The 26275-nt window shown below is 40.6% G+C and overlaps 1 protein-coding gene across 2 annotated transcripts; it reads right to left on the bottom strand.

Annotated features, from left to right (window-relative positions):
* Positions 1–228: 228 nt before the first annotated feature.
* Positions 229–26023, bottom strand: GPNMB (glycoprotein nmb). 2 transcript variants are annotated; one of them, XM_058527187.1, is made up of 11 exons: positions 25903–26023; positions 19387–19539; positions 18277–18420; positions 16216–16389; positions 13811–13969; positions 13173–13484; positions 7951–8049; positions 6973–7075; positions 4798–5012; positions 1638–1731; positions 229–1185 (listed from the first exon to the last, which is right to left on the bottom strand). In XM_058527187.1, the coding sequence occupies exons 1-11, from the start codon at positions 25970–25972 to the stop codon at positions 1032–1034; spliced, it is 1677 nt and encodes a 558-aa protein (XP_058383170.1). In that variant the 5' UTR covers positions 25973–26023; the 3' UTR covers positions 229–1031. The 2 variants fall into 2 exon arrangements, with proteins under 2 accessions (XP_058383170.1, XP_058383178.1); XM_058527195.1 differs by lacking the exon at positions 25903–26023 and adding an exon at positions 24196–24374.
* Positions 26024–26275: the final 252 nt, after the last annotated feature.

Below are 26275 nucleotides of genomic sequence, written 5' to 3'. Positions count from 1 at the left end.
TCTATGGGGCAGTCTTAACTTTTTATGCATCAAAAACTATAAATGAATTTGAAAAGCAAACAACAAATTGTAACAATAATTACAGTTCCAAGGTCTTGTCTCTTTTCATACTTTATTTTTCAGGAACGAGAGAAAAAGAATGTCATGTCTGACTTATGATATATAGTTTTGGTTACAAATGGAAGTAAAACTCTCACTGATCAAGTTTCTATATCATTTAAATAGGAAAACCAGGGGCCTCCTTCTTTGGAAGATCATAATATATAATTTCAAATACCTGTATCAGAGTGTACAGAAATTCAGATATATACACAAGAGTGTCAACACTCTGAGTGCAGGGCCATGAGCCTACCAACATGCCTGATATACAGAAAGTGCTAAATAAATGTCCATGGGATAAATGAATGAATGAATACCATTCCTTTACACAGCCGGGCAAGGCAGGTTGTCACAAAAATATTCATATCTATTTATTAGAGTATTATTTTTTTTAAGTATAACAAGCATGCACATCATACTAGAGGCTTAGCCTGTTATTATTCTGTTGGGAGCTCATGCATGTTCTTTGAAATAGAAATCAGTTAGCTTGGAACATTATCTTAAGGACAGGAATACATTGGGTTTATGCATATAGTTATATGGAAAGCTAGAAAATGTCCATCCTCCCCTTCCAGGTAACCTAGGTCAGACTCTAATGCATAGTACCTTCTGCCCCTACTCTTTGTACACAAGATGTCTATCCTACTAATCACCTAAGACATTATAAGTGAAACATAAATCATAACGAAAGAAAGCACTGCTAACTGGTTTTACTAGTTATATAACATGGCCTTGGCTGCGCACAGTATAATTTCCCTCCACTTCTCTAAAATGTCATTTAACCTAGATAAAAAAAAAAAATTAGACCTCCCTAAACCACAATATATTTTACAATAATCTTTAGGGAAAAAAGTTAAGAGTCATCCACTCTAGCACAGCTCACATAAATGGCACTGAAGAGTGAGCTATTGGCCGGGAATCAGTCTGAAGATTTAAAGAGTTCCTGGCTGGTTCTTGAGCAGTGGATCTTTTTCCTGATTTCCAGGGAAGAACGCGGACTTTGCGTGGTGGAGGAAAACATTCAGCCTCTTGCCTTTGACCACGATCCCAGTCCTGTTTCCTATTGGTTTGTATGCCTTGTGTTTTCTGAAAACAATGTGTTAGACAGATTAAAAAAAGATCTCCAGTTGGAATATGTTAGTTTTTACAATGTCGTACGTGCCAAGTACAAAAGGGTTAATTCCATTTAACCTAATCTATGGCTTTCAAGACACTGTTGTTTTATGAAAATATATCTGTTTTCTCTTCTTCATGCAAGAAACGTGCCTGCTGACTATAATTTGAGATTATACGTTAAACATTAAGATGACACAATTTTGTAAAGTTTTACTGACATCTGGTAGCATTTTCAGGATTAAAAAAAGACCACAGCAAAATTAACAGGCTAGTTTGGTATTCATCATTCAGTGGAAGATTTTCCTCCCACACTCAAAATGTTTAAAAGCAAAAAAGGGAAAATGGCCCTTTTGTGCAGAAATACGCTATTTATTTTTGACAATAGACTATCGTGATTTAAGGTGTTAGAACCAGCAACTTACTTGTACGCCAAAAGGGCGATCACAGCGACAAATAAGGTCAAGCAGCCAACGGAGACCAGGACACCATTTGCTATTCTTAAAGAGGAGGCTGGGTCTTAAAAAAGAAGCAAGACCATGTTAGTGACATCTTCCACCTAGAGGATATGCTGCTTGTAATGCAATTAAATAAATGAGGAAGGGAGCCTTCAGAAGATATATGGCTCCCTCTGGGCTTTCAGTAATCTTTTCCATTAAATAACACATAGTCTTTGGGTCAGCTTATCCTCCATTTAGAGAATGAGTTAGCATGTCTGGAACACTGTGTTAAGGGCTCAGGAGCGAGATGTCACGTCCTGGAGACACCTGTTCGGGTCTCGGCTGACCCAGCAGTGCCCCCTGGTGAAGGGCTCCATGATCCTCCTGCCCACTCCTTTGGCCTCATTGCCCACTCCCTGCCTTCCAGCTGCACTAAAAATTCTGGGAGGTGCCCATCCTCCACATGCTCTTTCAAGTCTCATGCCCTCTGCTGGGAATGTCCCACCCGCAGCTCATCTCAAGTGTCCACCCGTTCGGGATGCCTTCTGGACTCTCCTGAGGGCACCGGGTTACATTGTCCTTTGTCACTACTCTACTCGCCTCTCTTCCTCTGCCTCGATCATGTTGTGTCGCAATTACTTCTTTACACATATTTCTTTCCTACTGGATTGTAAGAACCATGAAGTAGGGATTATGTCTTCTCTGTACTCCCAGAACCCAGCAAACTAATTAGTCTTATCTCTATTGCCAAAGTATAACTGGAGTTGATCTGTGTTTCCTTTGTCTCCTCTGCCACCACCGATCACAGTCCCAGCCACCAGCCTCTGCTCTGAGAGGACCTCTTAATTGTCTACCTGGTTCCACTTTTATGCTCCAATGATCCTTACTTCACTCTGCAGTCGGAACAATCTTCTTAAAAGCATCAAACAGATCATGCTTCAAATCTGCCAATGAGCTCCCCTTGTGCACAGAATAAAACCCTAACCCTACGGTGGCCTACAAAGAAGTAAATGGGCTGCTTGTTCTTGAAATTCAGGTCTCAGTTCAGAGGAGGCCCTTCAACAAGTGAGTGCTGCTGGGTCAGCAGGACTTTCCCTGACCTGCCAATCTAGAGAGCCAACTTCTGTCCCCTCTCTCTCATGCTTGTCACTCTCCATGCCCTGGCCTTGTTTAATTTGCTTCACCGTATCATCTTATTTATTTATTGTCTGTTTCTGCTCACAAAAGCAGGGACCTTCTTCATCTTGTTCCTCACTTGATCTAGAACTGTATATCTCATGCCTAGAGCTGTGCTGTGCATGGAGTGGATGCTCAATGAATATTTGTTGAAAGAACTGCAGATGCTGGGCCACGCCAGGGGCATAGTGGTTAAGTTCATGTGCTCCACTTCGGGGGCCTGGGGTTTGCAGGTTCACATCCCAGGCATGGACCTACACACGGTTCATCAAGCCATGCTGTGGTGGCATCCCATAAACAAAAAAATAGAGGAAGATTGGCACAGATGTTAGCTCAGGGACAATCTTCCTCACACACGCACAAACCTAAAAAAACCTTGTATTTTGAAGAAAAAAAAAAGAATTGCAGATGCTTCATGAATGTTCATTGACTCAATGAATAAAAGTTATTTCAGCTAAAAGTCTATGGGTTTGCCTTTGAACAATGATCTATTTCTGAAATTCTGACTTTGAAACCCAAGTCAACAAGTTACAGTCCCCACTGGATTAAAAGCCGTCTTTCTGAGCTTCCTTTATTTGGATTTTGGAAATGGCTCAGGTCACACCTAAAGTTATCACTGACTACAAGAAGAATAAAGGAGTGCAAATATCTAAACATCCAATGCAGACAAGAGAACAGAGGTTTGCTAGCCCCGAGAAAGCTTTATAGAACAGGTAATGCCTCTAAATGCAATTCTAAGAAAGCTGTGGCAATGCAAGAGGAATAACCACAGCAGCTCCCGGAGGTGACAGCCTTGGAGATCCACGCTCACTTGGTTACCAGACTCCAACCTGCCTCATTCTGCCCCACCCTCCAGCTCTCCACCCCAGGCCCCAGAGCACCCCGTCCCCCAGGAAGCAGTGTACTTTTGCATCGTCGTTCTTTTGTTTTAAAATCTGTTCCTTGGATCTTACCAACAATAAGCCCTCATACAAATAATCATATGCGTGATTACTTAAGCTTTGCTTTCAATGAGGTCAAAGCTGCTTTTTATATGGTTAATGAGTAAATATATGTTTCAGTACATTTTACCTTGAGATAGGCTCCAAGTCCAAAGGAGTTATTTATGAGTTAGTCATTAGATTGTACCTGACAAGACTCAAATTAAGGAGCAAAATAAGGGCTGTCATGTATACACAATTTAACCTCTCCCTTCCATTCTACCATGTAGCACTTCTTCTAAGAGATAAAGCAGTGTCTTACAACAGAGTAGGTTGTAAGTGAAATTCAGTTAGGGTCACCAGGTAGAGTCCTAATTTGGGGGTGGGGAAATTGGAAGCCACCAGTAAATGAAAATTTCTCAGTGAAATTCCTTAGTCCACTTTGTTAACATTTTACCTCTCCAAGCATCTGGGGGGCAAAGAGTAGTTTTCCTGGTGAACATCTGAGGTTTGTTACCGTCTCAGTGTAATGCTTGGTAGAATGTGGGAAGGGAAAGAGAGGACACGTGGCAAGTTAGAAGGCAGCCAGGAGTCCACTTTGTTTCTCATTTCTCTTCTTGGCTTCGTGTCTTTGCCCAGGTGGATTCTAATGACAGCACGATACCAGCCTCCCCTTTGTTATGGTTTAATTGGAGAACATTGTTATTTTTTGATGTTGGGCTTTACGGTTTCCCTTGAAATACAAATCTATTTGAGCAGGCAGTGATCACATCCCATTATTACTGGTTCATGTTCACAGCTGACTTTGTTCATCAAAAGGCTTTTCTTTGGCCATTATTTCATTGGATGTCTCTCTCTCATCCCTTCCCTAAGTAGATTTGCTGTTGGATTTTAAGGCTAGTTCTCAAATCCACATTAACAACAGTTCAATGAATTTTGCACTAAAATAAAATTAAACATTGATAGTGAAGACTTAAATAGCTTTAGTATTGAATACACATTTTTATCTGCAAAATGAAATGTTTGTACGACCATAAAACAAGACTTACCTCTGCCAGGGACAGAGACGAGGGTGCTCGTGAGGGCCAGACTCGCCTCGTCACCCAGAGTGAGGTTCATACAGTATGTCCCAGACTCCCTGAAGGCTCTTCTCACGGTCAGCAAGCACAGCTCGCCCATGTTCACATCCACAGGGTCACAGATTATGCTCTGGGTGATCTGGCAGCTGGGGTCGGAGATTATGGTACAGACCTCTGTGGGAATGCTGAGGGCACAAAGGGTGCCGAGAGGGAGAGAAGAATGTAATGTCAGTTTAAAAGGAAAAACGAGGGCCGGTCCCATGGCCTAGTGGTTAAGTTCAGCACTCTCCGCTTCGGTGGCCTGGGTTTGGTTCCCAGGTGTGGACCTGCACAACTCATTGGTGGCCATGCTGTATGTATCTGGTGGTGACCTACATACAAAATAGAGGAAGACTGGCACAGATGTTAGCTCAGGGCGAATCTTCCTCAAGCAAAAAGAGGAAGATTGGCAACAGATATTAGCTCAGGGCGAATCTTCCTCAAGCAAAAAGAGGAAGATTGGCAACAGATATTAGCTCAGGGCGAATCTTCCTCAAGCAAAAAGAGGAAGATTGGCAACAGATATTAGCTCAGGGCGAATCTTCCTCAGCGGTAAAAAAAAAAAAAATGGGGAAATCTTTACATTTCTATAAAATTGAATTCCACCTTATTCTTACTCAAACCATATGATGTCGAATTGTCACGTATAATTTACTCTTAAACAAGCCTGGGTGTGAGCTACTGTTTCCTCCATATCCTCAGGAAGGTGAGGCCCTGGGAGTGGAGGAGGAAGAAATTATGTCTCCTAAGTCAAGGGGCTGTTGGAAACTGTGAAGCCCAAGTCTTCCCTCTACATTTTGGCTTCTTAAAATGCCCAAAGATGCAGATAGCTTAGGCGTTAGGCAAAGACATTATTAAACGCCAGAGCTGGCCCTGCCTGGGTTCCCGCAGAGATGTAATAACAACCACAGCTGTTTCTGCAGTATTTACTGTGTGCAAGGCACTGAGTTTTAGATATATGACATGGTCTTGCCTACTCCCCTCAATGACTTTATGGGGAAAGTAATATTATCCCAGTGAAGGAGCTCAGGGAGGGGAAATAACTGGTCCAGAGTCACACCAGCCATTAGAATTGGAGCTGGGACTTGAACAAAAGATATTTGACAACTGTCCTTGTAACCACAAGGCTACCTGGCCATGAACTACTGTCTTGGCCACGGTTTCACTTCTGAGGAGACTTCCTGGATGGAGAGACCAGGTTCTGAGGCTGGGTCTGGTGAGGGCATGGGGTGAGGTGGGGACAGGCTCCTTCTCACTCAGCCCTGGCTTCCTGCAGCAGCCTCACTCCTTCAGCCAGGTTTTTCTCTATTTTCTGTCATCCTCTTTCCACTCCTCTCTCCAAGCTGGAGAGCTCATTAGCTACCCCTTTCATCAAATAAGGCCACATTTTATACTGTTCCATTCTCTCGATTAATTTATACATTTACCTTATGCATACATTTAAATTACAGATTTACATATTATCTGCAAATTAATATATTTACTTAGTTAATTGATATAGTATTTACATATTAATTAATTTATATTTAGTCTATTATATATAGCTATAACCAAACCATAGAAAGTCAAATTATATAATGCATTAGAAAGAGCTTTGTAAATTATAAGGAGAGACAGGATTATCAGGCGTTCCTATTAATTAACGCTAGGACATGGCCATTCCACACTGGCTTCCTGCCACTCCGGAGGAGCCTCAGGGAGCTTAAGAGTGGGGCTCCGAGCCAGACCACGGCGTGTGAACCGCGCTCTGCCGGGACCCGCCGTCTCTGGGGGCAAGTTCTCTGAACACCGCGTGCCTCGTGGCCCCATCTGTAAAATGAGGAGACTTGTAGGACTGTGTAAGGATTCAATATTGTTGAGAACATAGTAAGTGTCCAATCAATATTCAATGAAGTTATTTAACTTCATCAACAGTTAAAGGTAATGAGCATTGCTCAACTCTAGCAAAACCAGTGTACGCTTGACAGCAACTCCAAGGGTCCTTCCTCATCCTGGCATATTGATGAACTAGAAATTTAAATCAACTTAGAGAGGAAGACTGGCATCTCTTTATTCAGGCCTGGGGTCCTCACTTGACCCGTCCCTCTGACTGAGAGATGTACTCACATCCCTTCGCAGGTCACGACAAAATCCATCAGGGAGTTGTCAGGCTGCGGTGGGGGCATCGGAACATCTGTCATCTTGATGATGTTAACCTCTAGAATTCCATCTAACAAAACAACCCCCGAAGAAAGACACATCAAAACACAACAGAAACCAAAGCAAACCAAACCACTCCTTAACAAATCAGAAGGCCAAACAAAATGGAGACAGCCTTCTTGCCACACCAGAAACACACCAGATCCAGGAATTTATCCCATAGCTTTGGATACATGTCCATGCAGCATTTTCAAACTCAAACTGAACTGTTCTTCAGTCCTACCTAGATCTTTATCACTGGACCCTGTGTATGTGCTAGAAGGCAGCACTCCAACTGGGTAGGTATTTCGGGAAAAGGTGACCCTTGAGGGGTGCAGCCCCCAGGCTTAGGCATTGGCCAGCTTCTCTCTAGCAGAGATGGCTCAGCCCCGGGGCACACAGCTTGGGTTTTAGCCCCCTCCCCAGAACCAGGGTGCACGGCTTAGGCTTCGGCCCCCACCCGTCTTCTCTGGTGGGCACCTGTGGACGGTGCCCCAAACCCACCACGTGTGGTGGCCCTGTTCATTCCCCTTTCTTACACATAAGAAATGTGGCTTTGTGAAATCTGCTAGGGGAAGAAAGTGGAAGCTGTGGGAGCTTGTTACTGGTTTCATTAAAGGCACATTCATTCAGATTCCTGGGACGCACAGAGTGGGGGTTCCAGGCCCTGGGCAGGCTCATTAACATGTGGGCCTCACGGAGGGCTCATTTCCACCAGGGTGTCTAAGGAAGGCTGGGATAGGCACGTGGGAATCTAGAAATTAGGAGAGTCTTTGGTTGCACACGTGTGGTATCATCTCAGAGAAAAAGTGGGTGTCCTTGATCCCCACTCCCACCCCTTCAGACTCAGTGAATTGAGTGGGTGGCCCCAGGTGGATTCTAACATCCTTCCCCCATTGGTCTTACCTACAATTGTGATGGTAGCTGTAAAGTAACCGTATCTGTTAATCTGGCAGTTTTCATCAGGAACATCACTCAGCTCCAGGGGGTTGTCACCACCAGGTGCTGGAGAGTTTGAGTAATAAGATTTTAGATTAGTTGCTAAGAATGTAAAAGATATACATGATATCACCAAAAATCTAAACATCTGTCTGTCTGGTCTTTAGAAAAACATCAAGCATTCTATATATTAAATTGCTGCAGAAATGTGAACTAAATGTATAATGATTCATATAGCTGTGAAAGCTATAAGGCATTATCATTGTTAAATTATGTAAGTAAACACAATCCCATATCTTGTTTAAACACAGGAAGCAAATGAAAGGTAGAAGCCATATTAAAATGTGTGATATAACAATCATAATGAAATAAAGCAAGCCATAATAGATAAAATCATATCTCAATTTTGGAGGCAGGTATTCTGGGCTTAAATTCCAGGTCCCTTGTTTTTAGCTGTTTGAGACCATAGGCATATCATTTAACCTCTCTTTGCCTCAATTTACTCCTCTGTAAAATAGGAATAATACCTACTGACCTACTAAAGTTGAACTATGAAACTTAAATAAGATAAGGTATATAACACCTGCTTCATGCCTGCCACATAGAAAGTACTTAATAAATGTCAATTTCTTTGTCCCAGTATGTACTTCAATATATCTATTTAGATGTAGATGCACTATAACATATAAGAATGTTAAGGTTGGTGTATAATAGATTAAGAAGCAAGCAACATGGAAAAAGGGAATTCTTTCCCTGTTTGGATGTCTCATAGCTGCAGAGCTTACATTCTAAAGTCTTGCTGTGACTGTGATGAGCGGAGGTGTGGGGAAGGAAACGAATGGCTACAAGACACTTTTCAAAAATAACCCCGTATGATTAGAGCAAGGAATTTAATGCTCAATTAGTTACAATTTAAAAAGCTCTAATTGAGGTGTTGGGGTTCCTTCGACAAGATAGAAAGACTGGAAGGACAATATGATACTGAAAATACAATGCTATCTTCTCTTAAATTTCAAAAGGCAGGGAAATGGACCCAGTTTACGGGGAGGGGCATCAAAGCCCCGCAGAGCTGCATCTCTAACACAGTAATATGGAAGGGCGAAGCCGGCTGGGAGGTTTCTCCAGGGTTCCCCAGAGGCTTTGCTGGGTGAAAGAACGTGCCCTGTGACTCTCCTTTGCTCAGAGGCGTCTTCTCGGAGCGTCTCTGGAAACGAGTGCTCCATGGCACACACTTTGGGAAATGCTGCTGGGGTAAAGCCCAGAAAGGCTCTGACGCCGCGTCAGATTCAAACGCAGTGGTTTATCATCAGGACTGGCTGTGGTAAGCCCTTGGGAATGTCCCCTGAGTTTCACCGTGGTCCTTGGAAAGTTACACAATAATTGTTCTTTCTGTCCTGAGATTTAACTGATATGTTCTGTAGCACAGATTTGTTTTGCAGGGTATTAAAGATGGCTGGCTTTTCCCTAGAAAACTAGAACACTCTTTCTTTTGAAATTCTTGACAGGTAGAATTTAGCTGTCAAGTTAGAGCATGGAATCATGACCCTGCCAATTTTAAAGTGAAATTTCCTTTAAAAAATGACCAAGTAATAAAAGTCAATGATTTTACTTTCGGTAGAATGCTTATAAAAATGCATATGGAGTTTTGCAGACGTATCTATAAAGTCAAGTCTATAGCTATATATCTATATCTATAAAGTCAAGGTATGACTAAAAGGCTCATGGAGAAAAACTGACACCTTAAAATATGGATGGGAAAGAAAGTAAACCTCATACTGAATTCATTCTTTATGTCCCTGTTACCCAGAGAATGGTGTGAGAGCCCTTGATTCTTTGGGAAAGCACAAAATTTCCACACAATATAATATATATTACACTAATCAGCATCAGTCTTACAAAGGTTGTTCTTTTCAGATTTGTTCACAAAATTCTGAAAAATGAACAGCGGCACTGTGAATTCTGTGGCTTAAAACTAGTGCACAGCTGCCAGCCCTATAATGGAATCATCTTCCTGAGTCACCTCTTCAACTCTGCTTCTGTCTCACTCCTGTGGTTGCGTTTGGTTTCTGTTCAACGGCTGTGCTTTATTATGAAACCACTTACCATAACAGAGAGAACATAATTTTTGGTCAAATAATAATCCAATGCTCAATAATCCAAGCCTGTGAATGTGGTCTGCATAGCTGAAAATGCTCTCTCTGCTATAGGACAAATACCCCACACCACCCACCTTTATCACATCATGGGCTGACTCCTCTCATCACCGTGGGTCCCATTACTTATTCCCACCCCTCCCTTCTCCAGCTCTCACAGCCACTTTAAGGCATTTTGGGGTTGATTATGATTGATCTAACACCTTTAGATAAAGCCAGGCAGCTTCCCCTCACTGTAAAACCTAACTACTCTCAAAGTTACTACTTGATATCTTACAGTCTCACCTATGGAAAATAATAATAGAAACTTAAAATACGCTGTCATTGACTTAAAATATATTTTTAACACATGCTATGATATAAATAGTTTCTAAGAAAAACAAGCTAGGGGCCGGCCCGGTGGCGTAGCAGTTAAGTGCCCGAGCTCCACTGTGGTGGCCCGGGGTTCGGATCCCAGGTGCGCACCAACGCACTGCTTGTCAAGCCATGCTGTGGCAGTGTCCCATATAAAGTAGAGCAAGATGGGCACAGATGTTAGCCCAGGGCCAGTCTTCCTCAGCAAAAAGAGGAGGATCGGCATTGGATGTTAGCTCAGGGCTAATCTTCCTCACCAAAAAAAAAAAAAAGAAAAGAAAAGAAAAACAAGCTAGCTTAATCAAAACGCAATTCAAAACAGACTGACATTAAATAATCTAACATTAAGCCCTTTACTATTCAGGAATTTCTAGACAGTTCTATATAGTATAGGCATCTGTAATTTATTTTGCATTTTACACCTGGTCCCCTTATTTATAAAGAAGATAAAGAAATTAATTCTCCTACAGAAATACAGAATGAAGATATATGTTTAGAATTGTTCAGTGCAATTTTATTTGTAATTGGAATTAGGATTAACCTAATCATCCATCAATAAGAGAATGGTTAAATAAATTATAGTTTATACATACTATGAAACACTACATAGCCACTGAGTAAAGTGAGTTACAGTCATGTGTACTGACAATGGAAATGTGTCTATAGTGTTTGTTAAGCGAAAAAAAGTAAATAATATATATAAATATATATATTTATATATATATTTATATATATATAAAATATAAATAATATATATAAAAAATATATAAAAAAGTATAATAATATATATAGCAGGAGCCCATTTACGTAAAAATAAAAACAAAACTTATGTATATTTATAGAATATGCTTGTAGATGCATAGAAAAGATCTGGAAAGAAACACTCCCAACTATTAATTGGGTTTAACTCTTAGGAGGAGAGTGTGAATAGGGACTTTCACTTTTATTCTCGACTTCCATATTGTACGAAGTTTTACAAAGGAACATAATTAATTTCGTAATTTAAAACATTTCAGAAAAGAATGAATCAAAATCAGTAATAACTTATAAGGTTTTGATTTAGATATACTTAACAAGACCTAATTTTATTAATAACACACTATTATAACAGTTTATTATTTATAACTAATAGGTTTTGTTAAAAACAATAATTGCAGCAAATCTGGACATCATGCTGGAGTGTTCCCTCTGGGCTTGGTGATGGCGCCCTCTTGTGACTATGGAGAGGATGTCAGTCTATTGCCATCCCCTGGATTCTGGGATGCTAAGATGTACTCATGGCCGAGTGGAGTAGGGTGGGGAATCAGATGGAAGCTACTGCCTTCCAAAGTAGACCCTTAAGAACTTCTTGAATGTCCTCATGTACTATTAGTAGAGGGTGGAATTTAACTAATTATGCCTTATATCCAGAACAATTTTAATGTCTGGAGTCTTTCCAGCTTGCTAGCTGAAACCTACTCTCAAGTTGCATTCCTTCTTGGGCCATTTGGAAAATGCTTTCAAGCATAGCTGTGTTTTCATGGGATAGTAGGTGGATGTGGGCAGGGTAGAGAGGAGAATGGAAGTGGGGAGAAATGTGGAAGGGGGATGAAGAAAAGTGGAAATGGCCTGAATGTTTATAAGGAGACAATGTGTCTTCTCATAGCCAGGAAAAATGGGAGACGAACAGAAATGTGATAGGCTAGATGGGGGAAGCATCTGTACACATAACAAGGGCCAGTACAAATTAGGAAGGTCAAAGAGCTGTATAGTAGTCCCCCTTATCGGCAGGGGATACGTTCCAAGACCCCCAGTGGATGCCTGAAACCGTGGATAGTACCGAACCCTATATATACTATGTTTTTTCCTATGTGTATGTACCTATGATAAAATTTAATTTATAAATTAGGTGCAGTAAGAGATTAACAACAATAACTGATAATAAAGCAGAACAATTATAACAATATACTGTAATAAAAGTTACTGTTGATCTTAGCAACCTTAGCATACAATTTTTTTTCTTTCCTCATTAAGTTAAGAACTTGCACCTTTTCACTTAAAGGAAGCACTTTACGGCTTCTCTTTGGCATATCTGAATTGCCAGCATCACTACACTTGGGCTTTCGGGCCATTATTAAGTAAAATAAGAGTTACTTGAACACAAGCACTTTGATACCACAACAGTTGATCTGATAACCAAGACAGCTACTAAGTGACTAAGGGGCAGTGTGTAGGGGGGGTAGGTAGCATATAAAGTGTGGATACGCTAGACAAAGGGATGATTCATGTGCCGGGTGGGACTAAGCGGGAGGACGCAAGATTTCATCAGGCTACTCAGAACGGCTTGCAACTTAAAACTTATAAATTGTTTATTTCTGGAGTTTCCCATTTAATATTTCCAGACCACAGTTGACCATGGGTAACTGAAACCTTGGAAAGCAAAACTGTAGATAAGGGGGGACTACTGTATATGAGTCACCAAATTCTACTTGCAAAGTGACTTTAAACATACTCTCCTTTCTTCTACATTCTAATAGCTTAAAATGGTGATAAAATGGCTAAAAAAAATCAACAGATACAGAATGCAATCATTGCAGAGTCTCCACACAATCCTCTAAACTAGGAATCTAATAATGTAACTTATATGAATATTTTTTTAGCTGTTAAGGAACTGCCCTCAAAGATCACCTGGAAAACACTTACATAAAGAAGGGGTGGGTTTTGGAGGTCGGGGTGAAGGTGAAGGACAAGGTCCAGGCACTGCAGCTTGCACAGTGAGGTTAAGGTTGAAGGTTCCATTGAGCACATACGTGTGATTCAAAGTGGAATTGATGGAAACAAACAGACCGGTATTATCCCCGAAGATCCATTTGTAGTTAATGGCAGACATGTTGAGGAAGTGGCTGGGATCATGAATGAAGACGTTGAATATAATGGGGAGGTTCCTGAGGAAGGTTTCATCAGACGAATTTCGATTGTTCTTCTGGGACATAGTCACAAATATGGGAATCTGATCTAAAAGATATATCCAAACAAAGAAAGAACATATGATTGCTTGATTTTAAGTGGATGACTTCGATAATGCTTTTAGGTTAAAAAATTAAAGTTAGGGATAATTCAGCCTCATTTTCCTTTTTCCTATGCAAATTTTCAAGAGGTTTCCCAATTTATTCTGGAAAACATACATGGACTACAACATAATTAAATATATAAGCTTGGGAAGGAGCCCAAATGAATCGTAACCTAACCCAGAACACTTAGCTCTAACTCCTTCTTAATCCACTGACATCCCCAGAACTACGTGCCTCACCCTCAGTTAGTTTCGAGGTCACACCACTCACCAGTTACCACGTACACATCTTTCACTTTTGCGATGGGAACATACGCCCGTCGGTGTCTTCTATAGACAGTTACTTCCATGAGTTGAGGGCCAAGCGTCACATTGGCTGTGTTTATAGAAACTCTCACTGAACACCGTCCCAACCTCTGGAAATACTGACCTTTGAGAAGATGGAGATTTTTAGTTATTAGCTACGTTACACAATCATTATAAGAAGTTATTGTTTCTTAAAACTAGTGACTGCCATTTAGAGGTTGTTCTGGGAAGGTGAAAAACGGGATGGGAATGTGGTCCTCGCTGCTTCAGAAAGGAAGATGGTGCTCACTTGTATGTAAAACCTTATAAAACAACCCCACAGTTATATAAATGTAATTGTATATAGTTGGTTAAAATGAAAGGAGCTGTTTAGTGGGTTAATACAGTTAGTCCTTAGTTTACAAATATATACTTTTTATAAGTGCGTGCTCTGGCACTTGAAATACACGTGTCTCCCACAGAAAATACATTTAATGTAATGGTGAGGTGTCCAAGGAGTTAAAACAATTTATCCAAAAATCTACCTCATTTTTGTAATGATATTACTATTTCAGCTATATTATTAAGCAGCTTTTTTTTTTTCTTTTTAGAAGACTAGAATCCTCCACCTTCTAATAGTATTTGTATGTAAAGATGAAGTAAGTGAATGAAAAGAAATAGGGTATGGTGGCTATGAAAAGGAATGGAGTGGTTCTGTAAACACATTTGTAGAACACCCTTGGGTCATTCTTTTTCTTTCTCCAACCCTAACCTAAATCTAACTGCCACTGGCTGGCTAGTGAAAGTAATTCCTCTCCTTCAGGGCTCAAAGATTTTTCTAATCCTATTGAGGCACCTGGCACAGATGTGTCATTGGAACAACAGGTATTGTAAGGTGGATGCTTGAGTGATAAGGATGTTTAAAGATCATGTTTATCACACAGTCAAAGGTGTCAGAAAAATACACTAGTCTTCTAAGGGATATGTAATTCAGAATCCCCCTTTGCCTTGAAATGCAGAGGCAGCTCTGCTGGAGATTGTAAGGGAAAGAGGTGTCTCTTGGGGGTTAGTTATATGTGAGGAAAATGTGAGTTCTGGCACCGAGAGACAGATCACAGAGGCAATGCTTAGCTGAGGGCGAGTATGAAGTAACTGAGACCTCAGCAGAAGATGGAAATTCAAAATAGTCTTATTGAAAAAACAACAATTTCTGGGCTGAAATCTGATTCTAAATAAAGACATCTTAACTAGTTAAGTTAATGAATGTTAACTAGGCTAAAAAGTGTCTGGAGTGTTAGTGAGCATAAGTGACTCCATGGAAACTGTCAGGTCAAAGAAATCACGACATTTGGTGAACTGACTGACAGGGTCATGAGGGCATCAGAAAAGTCAGCTTTAAATCAACTGATTTAAATAGACAGGCATAATATTTGATAAATATTTTGTACTTTGTTGAACCAGAATGTATTATTAATATGTTATCTTGATTTGTAAATAAGTTAGTTGAAGAAAGAGAAGCTTTCTCCAATTTATGAAGAAAGACAAAATATTTAGAAATTTGAGGCTGCATGATTGGTAGCAGTTTTTAAATACTCAGAGCCAGGTGGCACCTGATGACATTTTTAATGAAGAACTTAGCAGCTTTGCTGATAAAAACCTAAATTTGCTCCTCCCAAAAGTAATCACTTCACATATAATACAGCCAAGTGGATACCATTTGTGGTTAAAAACAAAAAAGAGGATAGGCTATGTTGGAGAAAAACCATGGTTAAATTATGTTATTTCTATACAATGGAATATTATAAAGTCATTAAAATAATGTAAGTAAAGAATTTTAATGATATAGTCAAATGCTCATGATATTAAGCAAAAATGTGTATATATTATGATCTTGATAAAAAAATACTAGGAAAGAAAACATCACGTTAACAGTGATAATCTCTGGTGTTAATTATGGATGACAATTTTTATTTATACTTTTCTGCATTTTCCAAATTTCCTACAAAGAGTAGAAGTTTAATTCTTAAAAATCCTTTTGAAAACACAAAAAATTAAATAAATCAACAAATGCCCATCCATGTACCATTCAAATAAATATTAATATTTTTTCATATTACTATTTTATACAGAAAAACATTGAGTAGCTTTGTTTTAAAAAAGAAAGCTGAATCTGTTTTTTTTTCTCCTTTTAATTCTTTGGTGCCCTGGAGATTTGGTGAGGCTAATCGAGACTTTATTTTTATCCCTCATCCTCTACCTCAGCTAAGGAAAGTTAATAGAGTAACTGTTTTTAAACTCTCAGTCTGTTATAATTCTTGATTATAGAATAAGAGAAAAAAGTTAAAATTATAAGAGAAACAGAAGACGCTAAGGGGTTTGTAAAAGTCCAACCAAGTGTGTGAAACACATAGACGAAATTCCGTTTCTTCCATCCAGGGGGGTGAGGGAAAGGCTTTCCATCAGGGAACACGTTGTGATGATCTTGGCTGGTGTCATTTTCCCGGTCATTGTCCTCTGACCATGCTGCCCAGTTGTAAACAAACGGGTCAGGAGATGGGCCAGTATCTAAACAGAGAGAGAAACAAGCCATGCTTGTCATCTGGGCTCAGAATGCCCAGTGCTCATCAATGAGTTAAACACTTGTTTGTATTTTTCATAACCAGTTTAAACATAGTTGAACAACTAAAAACCTAATATTCAGAATTCATCCAATGGCACATTTATGACCTGTGTATTTTTAAGCATATATGTTATATTTCAATAAAAGTTTTACATAAATCAATTATTCAGGAAAAGTTCAATCTAGAGATATCACTTAATGTAGTTATCTTTATTTCGGGTCTCCAAATCACAACCATATTCAAAGGAAACTGAAGGATGCTTTATCTTTTTATTTTGATACACTTTCTCTGACTGTACCTTTTTTTCCTGACTTATCTGACATTATGATTCTCCACTCCTAAAGACTTTAACACACATCTCCTAAGAATAAGGGCAGTCCCCTACATAACCACAACACCATTACCACCCCTACCACAGTCTAATCAAGGTTCACATACTACATTGGCTATTTTGTCTCTTCAAATGACAAAGGAAGGAAGGAAGGAAGGAAGGAAGGGGGGGAGGAAGAAAGATTCAAATACAGCAAAATGTTAAAATTGTTGAATCTAGGTAAAGGCTATTTGGGTGCTCAGTGTACCCTGCTTTCTACTTTTCTGTATGTGTGAAAATTTTCATTTTAAACAAATCACGGTCAATATCGTTCATCTAGAACAGTCCCCTCACCTTCTTGGTTTTTTTATGTTACTGACACTTTTGAAGAATCTTTTTATTTATCAATCTGTTACAGTCATTATTTTTTATTCTTAAATTGTCCCAAATATGGCCAGTGGAGCCCCTTCAAGCTGGCTTCTGTGTCCTTGTGACATGCCCCCATCAGTCTTTGAGCACTTCCCTACTTTCTGGTACAAGAAGATGTCCCAGGCTCACATGGTCCTCTCCCCGCCCTAGACTTGGAATTAGTGATTTCTCCAAAGATCCCTAGTTCCTTTTAATGGTGATAGATATTTTATAAAAATTTTTATAAGTCACAAGGACTCTTTCATATAAAAACGCTCAGAGGGCTAGATTGTTATTTGAAACACTCATAAGAATCAGTTTTTTTAGAAAAGAAGAAAGAGAAAAAATGCTACAGAATATTAAACACAACACTTTTAAAATATCAGACCCTTTCTATACAGAATCTAATGTTTTCTTCATAGGAAGATGATAAATTAATAAAGAATGAAAACATCAACTGTTTAATAGAAGTTCTAAATAATAAAATCAGATCATAAGTGCATTTAATAGCCTTGTCATTGATTGGTGAATCTCAGTAATTATCTCAGAGCTTTTGAGAATGTATAGTTCTAACAAGACAATTTCCCTTGATGTGTTTGTGTTCACTTGTTCTCTTAACATGTACAAAGAGCCTATCTGCTTTAACTAAGAGCAAAGGAAACCAAAATATGCACATTTTAGCATTTGTGCTGGCCATACAGCATTTGCTTAAGAAATACTTGTGAGCAGAAATTAATCTGATCAGTAAACCTCTGCCAAATTGGCTATTTTTTAAGTAGCCAAAAGAATTCCAGGTAATAAAACAAAAATCTGAGAATCAACAAGATATTTCTGTCCAATCAACTGAGTGTGATAATGTAGCTTTTGAAGAGGGTTCCAAGCAGCAGAGAGCCACCAGTTTGCTGACGTGGGTTTGGCTAATGTTGATGTTGATGAAGGGACTAAGTGGGACCACACACTCACCCTCCCTGTCATCCAACTTGAGGAGGGGGGTGGCAAGGGACAACAGCAGCATTTACACAAGTACTTGTGAGCATTAAGGTTTATGAGAACTACTGTGAGCAGTAGTTAGGAGAACTAGTGTGTTCCTATCATGTGAGTAACATTCCTTACCATTTCGGCAGTTCTTCTCATAGACTATGTTGCCATTGGCATCTTCCTTTTGGCATCTGGGGAATACCAGGTTCACCACAAACGTTATAGTTGAGCCCACCAGTGCTGGTGAATCACTGGTCAGAACCGCCTGGACATGGCCTCCTAGGGCATAAAAAACTAGAACTCAATGATCAAGCACTTTTTGTTCCTTTCACTGATAAATAAAGTTAAATCTACCAACAAGGACCAGAGGATCCTTACGCCTCTTTATGATACGTTAGTTTATTTTCTGAATTCCTAACTTTAGCTTTCAGAGTACAACAACATTCTAGAAGATGAATAAAAAAAGAAATCAGACCAGTTAAGGAATTCTCTAAGCATAGAAAGAACACTTAAAATAATTAAAGGATTTGCTCAATTGGATTGAAGAGACAAGTATTAAAGGTTTGTATTTCTTAATCTCAAAACTAATGATGGAAAGACTCTTTCTTTCATGTGAATGGAAAGATATGCACTTTCTGACCAACCACACTTTTTTTTTTGATTGTGAAATTTTTGTTGTACATTATTGTTTATCAGTCACCATATAAGCGCATCCCTCCACCCCTTGTGCCCAGCCCCACCCCCCTAGCCCCTGGTAACCACCAACAGTTCTATCTGTCTGTGTGTTGGTTTATCTTCCACATATGAGTGAAATCATGCCCTGTTTGTCTTTCTCTTTCTGGCTTATTTCACTTAACATAATACCCTCCAGGTCCATCCATGTTGTTGCAAATGGGCACCCACACTTTTGAAATAGTCAAAAACTGCTCTGGAGTCACAGATCAGAAGATGACCATTCCCACATTAGTAAATACGTTTGATGCTAAATCTCCTTGTTCTCCAAAATCTAATAGCTACTACCTTGTTAATTTCTAAAGTGATTAAGCATTTGTGTGTGCGTGTGTGACTTAGAAAGCGATAATGCTGAGATAAAGGAATGACTGCCAAATCTAGGTGGCTCCCATTTGGTAACTAGAGTACTGTCATTCATGGATGCAATATAAGCCATGGGATCTCAAAGTCTACAATCTATGAGATAATTTAAATAGGAAATTACAGTTGTTTGGGTTGAGTCTTTTGATTTACCTTTCCAGGAGTTTTTCCACCGTGGGTCTCCCCTTTTCCACACTGGATAGAGTTTTTCATTCCAGTCATTTTCATCTGAAGACCAACCATTTAACTGGTTGTGCTCCCTCATATAACCAGAAGGTCTTTCATTACTCAGCACATCATGAAATCCTATATTAGTATTTGAAAAACAAATTATTTCATCTACTCCATTCCTCATTTAGTACTTATGTAACAACGGTTAAAGCAATTTTTCATTTCATAAGGTTGGAAAGCACACATAATATTTCCAATATGTCAAGCAAAGAAAGGGTACTTAAAAAAAAAATCTAGTGGAAATATCTGAAATACAAGCATTCAGACCCTATCTCTTTACGTACTTTAAATGAATCAAGGAAAATTTTTGAAAGTCAGTATTTCTTAGCCATCATTTGGTTTCTCAAAATATACACTCTGAATATTTGGATTTGATACAATATCATTAAGAAAACACTAATGCCACTGACCTTCAGATCAGTTTTTGCATCTTTTCCCCTTCTGAACTGTTCACCTGGCTAAAAAAACGCCAGGCTCAGGAGTGCCTCTAGGATTCCAAGAGATGCATATCAGTGCTGGAGAGATCACTGTTGAACAATCTAATTTTTGGGGGGAAGGGGGCGCAGAGTTCAGCACGTGGTCTGTCTTAGTGAATGTTCCATATGTACTTGTGTAGCCTACATTTGTTGGGTAGAGTGTTTTTTTCATGTCATTTAAGTCAAGCAGGTTGATAGTGTTTTGGAGACTTCTGTGTACCTATTGATTTTCTGTCTGCTTATTTCAATTACTGAGAGAGGAATGTTAAAATTTTCAGCTATAATTATGGATTTGCCAATTTTCCAATTTCTTCTTTCAGTTGTCAGTTTTTGCTTTACGTATTTTGAAGCTCTGTTTAGAATTGCTAAGTCTTCTTGATGAACTGATCCTTTCTCAAAAGGAATTGACCCTCTTTATCTCTGGTAATATTCCTTGTTCTGAAGAATACTTTAATGTTAATGCTTAGTATTTAACTGATATATCTTTTTCCATCCTTTTACATTTAACCTATGTGCATTTTTATATTTTAAGTGGGTTTTATTTTCTTTTTACCTAGTCTGACAATCTCTACCTTTTATTTGGAGTGTTTAGATAATTTACATTTAGTGTAATTATCTATATTGTCGGATTTAAGTTTACCACCTTGTTTTCAACTTGTCCCATCTGTTCTTTATTCCTTTTTCTTTTCTTGTGCTCTTTGGGATTATTTTTGGATTTTATTTTATCCCTACTATTGGCTTATTAGCTATAGCTCTTTGTTTTGAGTGGTTGCTCCAGGGTTTATGATATGCTAATTCTTTTAAAGTTTTTTCTAATCTTGAGTTGATGCCTTTTTGCCTCACCTGACAACTCCGGTGGTAACATTGTCTCTTTCTTTGAGGATTGTAGCAGACTGTTTGGTTGCCTGCCCAGCAGCCATTTCCTGCCTGCTCTCCTTCTCTTTTTATCCCCCACTTGTTGCAGAGCTTCTACTGTAACAGTTCAAAATCACAGATGCTCACTTCCCTAGTTTTCCTTACAGTTTGGGCAGGAGCAGATGATTAGATCCTGGCCAGTGGGAGCTGAGAGGAAGTCTGCTAGGGGCTTCTGGGAAAGGTTTTCCTCTTTCATTAAGAGAAACATGTGAGAACTAATTCCATTTTTTTCCTCCTGAGAATTGATTTTGGAGATGGTAGTGTAATGATATGATGACAGTCACATTTAACCACGTGGGCACAAATCTGAGGAAGCAAGCCAACACATCAAGGGCATCAGGATGGAAGGATGGAAAGAGTCCTTGATGATGTTGCTGAGCTGTTGCTCTAGCCCTGCCCACCCCTTGATGGATTCAGTGAGATAATAAGGGTCTTATCCAACTTATCTGAGTATTCTATTACTCACAGCCAAATGCTCAACTGTATATAACCCTCAGCCAGCCCCTAATCATAGACTATCATAAACTGTTCTCTCATCAATTCATGTGGTCTTATGTCTTGGCCTGGCCATTGACTCTTAGAGCCAGAAACACTGTCTTCTCTTAAATCCTGGAAGAGCACCTCCATGAGGTGTGGTATTTAGTAGGTGCTCAGAGAAACCATGTTGAACGGATGCCACTAACCTCTGTCTTCCATTCCTCCACGCTGGTAGAAGGCAGCAGCATGTTATTCCTTTCTTATAAGGGAGGCAAATGGAAATGGAAGAACATTGAACTGAGAGTCACAGAACCTGGTTTCTAGTCTTGGTTCTGCTACTAAACAGGCTGTGTGACCTCAGATCATGTGACTTCTCTTGGCCTTCAAATCAGACAAAAACCAAATGTCTTGTGATTCTGTGAGATTGTTCCTATTTGGAAACAGATACTAAGTGAGGGCAGGAAATGCATGTTTATCAATAAATGTTTATAACTGAAAATTCACTCAAAATGAGTCACAGAGTGGTAGAATGTTCAATCTGGAAAGAACTAAAATTAGTTAGTTCAAATCCTTCATTTATAGATAAGGAAATTTAGGCCTAGAGAAGTGATATGGTTCACTCAGAGTCATCTTCCATCGAGTAGAAATGAAGATTCACATCTTTTGATTCCTAGGACCAGTTTTTTTCTTTGTTCCAAAGAGTCTTCCTCTTCCTCAGATCCTCAGTGAAAGTCAGTGTTTCCAGAAATATAATAAAAACAGAGATTTCTCCTCTGATTTTAAATGTCAGAAGTCAAAGAAAAATACAAACTTAAAAGGAGAGTAACAATGAATAGACACATAGGTCCAAAGTATAGACTAGAGAATCCAGAAATCGGCTCACACAAATATGCCTTATTGATTTTTGACAAAGATGCAAAAACAATCCAATGGAGGAAAGATAGCTTTTTCAACAAATGGTGCTGTAAAAAAGTAAAAAGCACAGGAGAAATCTTCAGGCTCTAGGTAGGAAAGAATTCTGAGACTTGACACCAGAAACAGGATCTATAATAGGAAAAATTGATAAATTCAACCTCATTAAAGTTAAAAACTTTTGCTCTATGAAATACCATGTGAAGAGGATGAAAAGGCAAATTATAGACTGGGAGAAAATATTGGCAAACTGCATTTCCAACAAAGGACTAATATCTACAACATATAAAGGATTTTCAAAACTCAATATTAAAAAACAATCCAATTAAAAAATAGGTAAAAGACCTAAACAGACATTTCACTGAAGAAGATATACAGATGGTAAATAAACACATGAAAAGATGTACAATATCATTGGCCAGTAGGGAAGTGCACATTAAAACCACAATGAGAATGACAAAAATAAAAAATAGTGACACATTAGGTGTAGAGGAGGATGTAGAGAAACCAGATCACTCATACATTGCTGGTGGGAATGTAGAATAGTACAGCCACTTTGGAAAACAGTTTGGCAATTTCTTGTAAAACTAAACACACAATTAGAATGCAACCAAGCAACTGTATTCTTGGGCATTTGTCATGGAGAAATGGAAATGTATGTTCACATAAAAACCTGTACATGAATGTTCATAGCTGCTTTATTCATAATAGCCCAAATTGGAACAACCCAGATATCTTTCAATGAGTGAATGGTTAAACCAACTGTGGTCCATCCATACTATGGAATACTACTCATTGATAAAAAAGAACCAACTATTGATACATGCAGTAACTTCAGTAAATTATGTTGAGTAAAAAAAGTCAGTCCCCAAAGATTACACACTGTATGATTCCATTTATATAACATTCTCGAAGTAACAAAACTATAAAAATGGAGAACGGATTAGTGGTTGCCAGGGACTGGGGGTGGGGTGGGGTAGGAAGGGGAAGAGAGTTTGGCTAAAAAGGGCATGAGGGATCCTCGTGGTGATGGAACTATTCTATATTTTGACTGTATCAATGTCAATATCCTGGTTGTGATATTGTGAAATACTTGTGCAGGATGTTACCATTGGGAGAAACTGGTAAAGGGTACAGGGAATCTCTTTGTATTATTTCTTACAGCTGCGTGTGAATCTACAATTACCTCAAAATTAAAAAATGAATTAAAAAAATAGAATAAAACAAACCCAATACTAAGCATACTTTAAAAAGAAAAAAGAGGTGTGTGTGTGGTGGGGGGATAGATGTAAAGGTAATTGGAGTCACACTCAGTACAGCTGTGTGGCTCTTCGCCCCACACTTTGAACTCCCTGCTCTGTTCACCAGAGAGGTGCCGGCTGGGCCGCTTGTTAACTTGGTCAACACCTTCTCCTTCCTCCTTTTTACTAGGGCTATGACTGGAAAGTGGCAAGGAATCTCTTGGTGTTTCATGCCCTGCTAAATCCTACCCATCCCTATTTTTTCTGGCCAGAATATTTAGTCTAAGGCAAGGTGAAGTCAAAAACGTCCAGGTTTTGTTACATTGCCTAATAGGTTGGGACTCGCTCTCAAACTGACGGCCGAGAATCAGCCTCAGGCTAATCTGTCTTCTTGAGCAGAGCAAAGTGGAGCTGATGGAAAGAAGGCAAGAATTAGGCGCAGGGGCCTCCCTGTCAGTTCTCTGTTCTCCGTCTCCGCAGCCTGCAGACTCTCGGGCAGTCTGTCCAGGGAGGTACACTGGGGTAAGACAATTGCTAGCATGTACGTCTCCCACTTCAGCACCTTTTGTTAGCTGATTTCACAAGAACCCTATTACCTAGTTTTGCAAGAAAAGGAAACGAAATCCCCGCCCGCGGCTGGCAGGGAACCCAAGTCTGTCCAACCGCAGGAAGGACAGCGGTGGCGGTAGAAGACGCCTTCTTCCTCTTACCCACTGCGTGGCCTACGCCGAGTTACTTGCTCTCTCTGTGGCCGGTTTCCTTGTTTGGGAAACGGGACCATCACAGTGCCAGCCTCCCGGGCTGTTCCGGGGCCGCGTGCAGCACAGCAGCCCCAGCCCGCGCCAAACACCGGGTCGGCGGGGCCTTTGGAGGGCGCGGGCCCGCCGCAGTCCCCGCGTCTGGACTCCTTTGTCAACCATCAAAGACGCGGGCCTTTTCCTGGTCCCAGTCACCGGACATCGGGGGCCGGGAGTGTCCCGGGGCTGGGGGCGCCGCCCAAGCTTCCGGCCTCAGCGGCTCGCAGCAGAACTGGCCGAGACCCCCGCTGCTTCCCTCCCCTCCCCGCAATGCCTCCCGCACCACCACCCCTTGTTCGCCCACCTCAGCCTTGCACCACCATCCAGGGCGCCCAGCGCCCCCTTCTCACACCCCACCCCTGCCGGGGCCTGTCCAGCCCCCAGGAAACCGGCCCTCGCGCTCCGGGGCTACCAGCGGCTCCCTCCTCTTCCTCTCTCCGCCCAGCAGCCGGCGGGGATCCCGCTCTGCAGGGCAATCTAATTGTAGGGTGTTTCTCTCCTGCAAGGAGGAGTGAAATGCCGGTCTGCACAGGCGCCCCAGGCCCTGTGTCCAGGATCCTTCTCTCTCAGAACTGGGCCGAGCAGGTGAAAAGCAAGACCGGGGCGCTCATCTGTTGCATGGGGGGACCATCTGCTCCACAAAGGTGTTCGTGGGAATTACCTGAGTAATGTAAGCAAAGCGGCCAGCATAGAGATCACACACGGTGGGCACGAGGTTGATGCTGGTCCCTTCTCCCACCTACCTCCCGGTGCGGAGTTATCCTGCCGAATCGGACCCCTGGACTTTTCGTCCAGTTAACATCATGACTCTATTGGAGTGAGTGGAGTCGACCTTCTGGGTGATGTATAACTCACTTTTTTCTCCCACACCATGCTAACTCTGCCTAGAGGATGGGGGCCACCACGGCTACCCATCCCTTGGACTGGACAAGTGGGCTGCACAGGAGTTCAGTGGTTCCCAACCATGACTTTGCATTCCACTCACAAGAGCAGCTTTTTAAACAAGGATGCTCAGACCCCACCTCCAAAGATTCTGATTTCACTGATCTGGGCATCAGCTTTGTTAAAAAGTCCCCAACCTCTAATGTGTAACTAGAATAGAGACCCAGGGCTTCAGCTCTTCTCTCAGTAATCTTACTATAGCTGCAGCAAGCTCCTGCAGGTCTGTGAAGAAATATCAGCAGGATTACCAACAGCTTCTGGGTTGTGATTATTAGAGAGCTTGTCTCCAGATTTTGAGCCCATTTCTTCTGAGGTCTCTACCCCATTGGGTAGAAACCAGACAAAGTTTAGTGGGTAGCATTGCTTTGTTCTCAGGCCAGAGACTGTTCCCTGCACACCTCCATCCTCCCACTGTCTGGCAAGAGAGTAGGTGGCGATTGTGATGGAAAAAAATCTCCATAAGAGAGGGGCTCACATAGTTATTACTTTCCAAGAGCCTAAAGCATTTTGCTGTAGTTTCAACATTCCCAACCATTTCCAGAAGAAACGCGAGAGCATGAAATCTTCCTGAGGAGCTTCATGAAGTCCAGCTTCTGCCTCAGACATTGCTTCAGACAACCCATCACCTCAGCCAATAGCCAGAGAATGGGTTAAACACAGAAATTGAGAATTACTCACGTTTGGCGGCATCAAGTGGCAATCTTGCAGCCAGAAGCAGAAATCCCAGGAAACAGTAGATACATTCCATGCTGAATTCTCACAGACCCAGGCAATCAAGGTTTAACTTGTAACTCCTCTGGCTCCCTCCACTGAGAACAACAGTGCGCTTCTGGCCTCTACTGCGCCCTACTCCTTATTTTAATAAATACTGGGCCTCGGGGCATATCATGTGATGGTATTAAGCAGCATTGCCTGATCTGCTCTCTTGAGTTCAACCTCTTACAACTCATGTGCTTCTGACTCACTCACTCTTAGCATCTATTTATTCACTTTTCAGATGCATGCCATTTCAATGTTGTAATTCCACATTTCTAGTTAAAGGGATTTCCTT

This window comes from Diceros bicornis, chromosome 3, assembly GCF_020826845.1.
Source record: "Diceros bicornis minor isolate mBicDic1 chromosome 3, mDicBic1.mat.cur, whole genome shotgun sequence".
Lineage (NCBI taxonomy): Eukaryota > Metazoa > Chordata > Mammalia > Perissodactyla > Rhinocerotidae > Diceros > Diceros bicornis.
The sequence above is the reverse complement of the archived record's forward strand: the minus strand, read 5'-3'. Positions and strand labels throughout refer to the sequence as shown.